This window comes from Hordeum vulgare, chromosome 2H (assembly GCF_904849725.1).
Source record: "Hordeum vulgare subsp. vulgare chromosome 2H, MorexV3_pseudomolecules_assembly, whole genome shotgun sequence".
Lineage (NCBI taxonomy): Eukaryota > Viridiplantae > Streptophyta > Magnoliopsida > Poales > Poaceae > Hordeum > Hordeum vulgare.
The window spans coordinates 658,608,089-658,610,332 of NC_058519.1; the positions used below are offsets into that span (position 1 = coordinate 658,608,089).

The 2,244-nt window shown below is 52.3% G+C and overlaps 1 protein-coding gene across 1 annotated transcript; it reads right to left on the reverse strand.

The window, feature by feature from the left end:
• Nucleotides 1–367: 367 nt before the first annotated feature.
• LOC123431318 (cationic peroxidase SPC4-like) lies at nucleotides 368–1,625 on the reverse strand. The gene has a single exon (XM_045115140.1). The coding sequence runs from the start codon at nucleotides 1,558–1,560 to the stop codon at nucleotides 529–531; it is 1,032 nt and encodes a 343-aa protein (XP_044971075.1). The 5' UTR covers nucleotides 1,561–1,625; the 3' UTR covers nucleotides 368–528.
• Between the last annotated feature and the right edge of the window lie 619 nt (nucleotides 1,626–2,244).

A 2,244-nucleotide genomic window follows, 5' to 3' on the forward strand; every position in this document is an offset into this window, starting at 1 on the left:
TTTTCTTATTATGTGAATCAACCTGTGGTTAGATGGTTAGAGAGATAATGTTTTTACAGACCACTAGTATTCAGTGGATGAGACGTTTTTATCGATAACGAGACGCGTACAATGACTTCGTAAATCTCAAAATGATATGTCAATTCAATCTCTAAGGACAATAAGTGTATCATGTATATATATTACTCCCTCCGTTTCTAAATATAAGTCTTTTAAGCGATTTCACTAGGAGTCTATATACGGAGCAAAATGAGTGAATCTACACTCTAGAGTATGTCTATATACATCCGTATATAGTCTATTAGTGAAATCTCTAGAAAGACTTATATTTAGGAACGGAGGGAGTATATACGAGGGTTTGTATATATACTGTGTTCAAATTTTTGAAAAGTCTTTTTGCTTATTATACTGCACGAACGAACCAAGGAAGCAGCAGAACACAAGGCGCGCTCTGGGATCAACTGACGCGCGCGCGCACACAAACACAAACACAAACACACCACACGGATTAGTAACTGCAAACTGACATCAAGCGGAGGCCGCGAAGCCCTCCTCGTCACCAGCACTGGCGTCGACGACGGTGTCGATGGCGCGCCGGGCGTTGCGGCTGAAGCAGCTGCGACGGATCTCACCGACGTTGCCGCCGGGCCGGGGCGCGGTGGCGAGCTTGGCCATGGATTTGGCGAACTGCGCGAAGAAGGCGTCCTTGCTGCGCGCGAACTGCCTCACGATGGGCGCCGTGGTGCGGTCCTTGATGAGCGCCATGTCGGAGGTGAACACGCCCTGGCTGTTCACCAGCGCCTTGTAGTAACCGTTGTCGAACAGGTCGGGAGTCACCACGTCCAGATTCTGCAGCCGGTTCGGGGCCGCGCTGCAGTTGGCCGCCAGCCTGCGGGAGAAGGCGTCGTCCATGCGCTGAGCCCGGTCGGCGAAGAACGGGCAGCCGGTCCTCCCGACGGTGTGCGCGCCCGAGAGCGCCACGAGGTCGGCGAGGTCGCGGAGGCCCTTGGCTCTGAAGGCGCGCGCGAGGATGGTGACGCTGTCGGTGGCCGGCGACGGCAGGCCGTCGACGACGTTCTCGGACGCTGGGGCGAGGCTGTCGAACTGGCCCTGGGGCACGGTGTAGTTGGGCCCGCCGGAGAGCACGACGGCGTCGCGGGTGGCGAGGGCGGAGATGTCGGCGCAGGACACGGTGGGGCCGCACGCGGCGTGCACCTTGGCGCGGATGTCTTCGACGAGCTGCAGCGCGCGCGGCTGCAGCGTGGTGTTGGGTCCCATAGTCTGCTCCGTGCCTCTGCCCTTGAGGTACACGGACGCGTCGCAGCCCTGCGGGAAGCAGTCGTGGAAGAAGATGCGGAGGAGGCCGGCGGCGAGCGCCACGTCGCGCTGGAGCGCCGCCTGCACGGAGGACAGCACGATGCTCTCCAGCTGCGGGCACGTTGCCGAGTGGAAGCCGGCTCCGTCCAGAGGGGCGGACAGCGCGGGGGAGACCAGCACTGCGACGGTCACGAAGGCCAGAACCAGTGCGCCGGCGCCGCCCCTGCTGCTCGCCATCGCCATTGTTGGTGCGATGCGGTGGGTGTGGAGTGTGGAGTAAGCTAGCTAGCTAAGGCTAGGCGTGTGGCTTGCTAAAGTTTAGCGAAATGGCCGTTATTTATAAGCTAAACGGGAAACAACGAAGTAGAGATATTTGTCCAATTAATCCTAGCATGGATCACACCAAAAATACTAAAAGAAAGTCAAATATTAAGCATGACATACTAGTTGGGCTTCCTTTGTTTAAGATGGCTTTGCTCTAGTATTTTGAAGATTCAAAATAGTTACATGGAAACAATCCAAAACAAATGCTTGTTTGTACTCCCTTCGTCCCAAAATAAGTGTCTTAAGGTTAGTACAACTTTATACTAGAGCTAGTATAAAGTTGAGACAGTTATTTTAAGATGGAGGGAGTACAAATTTTTGTTGCTGTAAATGACAACAAGTGAATTTGTTGGTCTGTGGCAAATTAATCAGTGAGTCCAAGAAACTAAGAGATACGAGATACAGGCAATATGGAGATGATTCTTTTCATTTTTCTAGGACTAAAAAGGAAATTACAAGGATTTAGAAGAAATACACTTTATATTATGGAATTTCACTATACTAGAATGGCCATTATTGTCGAGTTTCAAAGAATCTCGACAAAGCATATATCAAACTCACTGAACTATTTGCCGAGTTCCAAACTCGGCGCAAGACACTCGG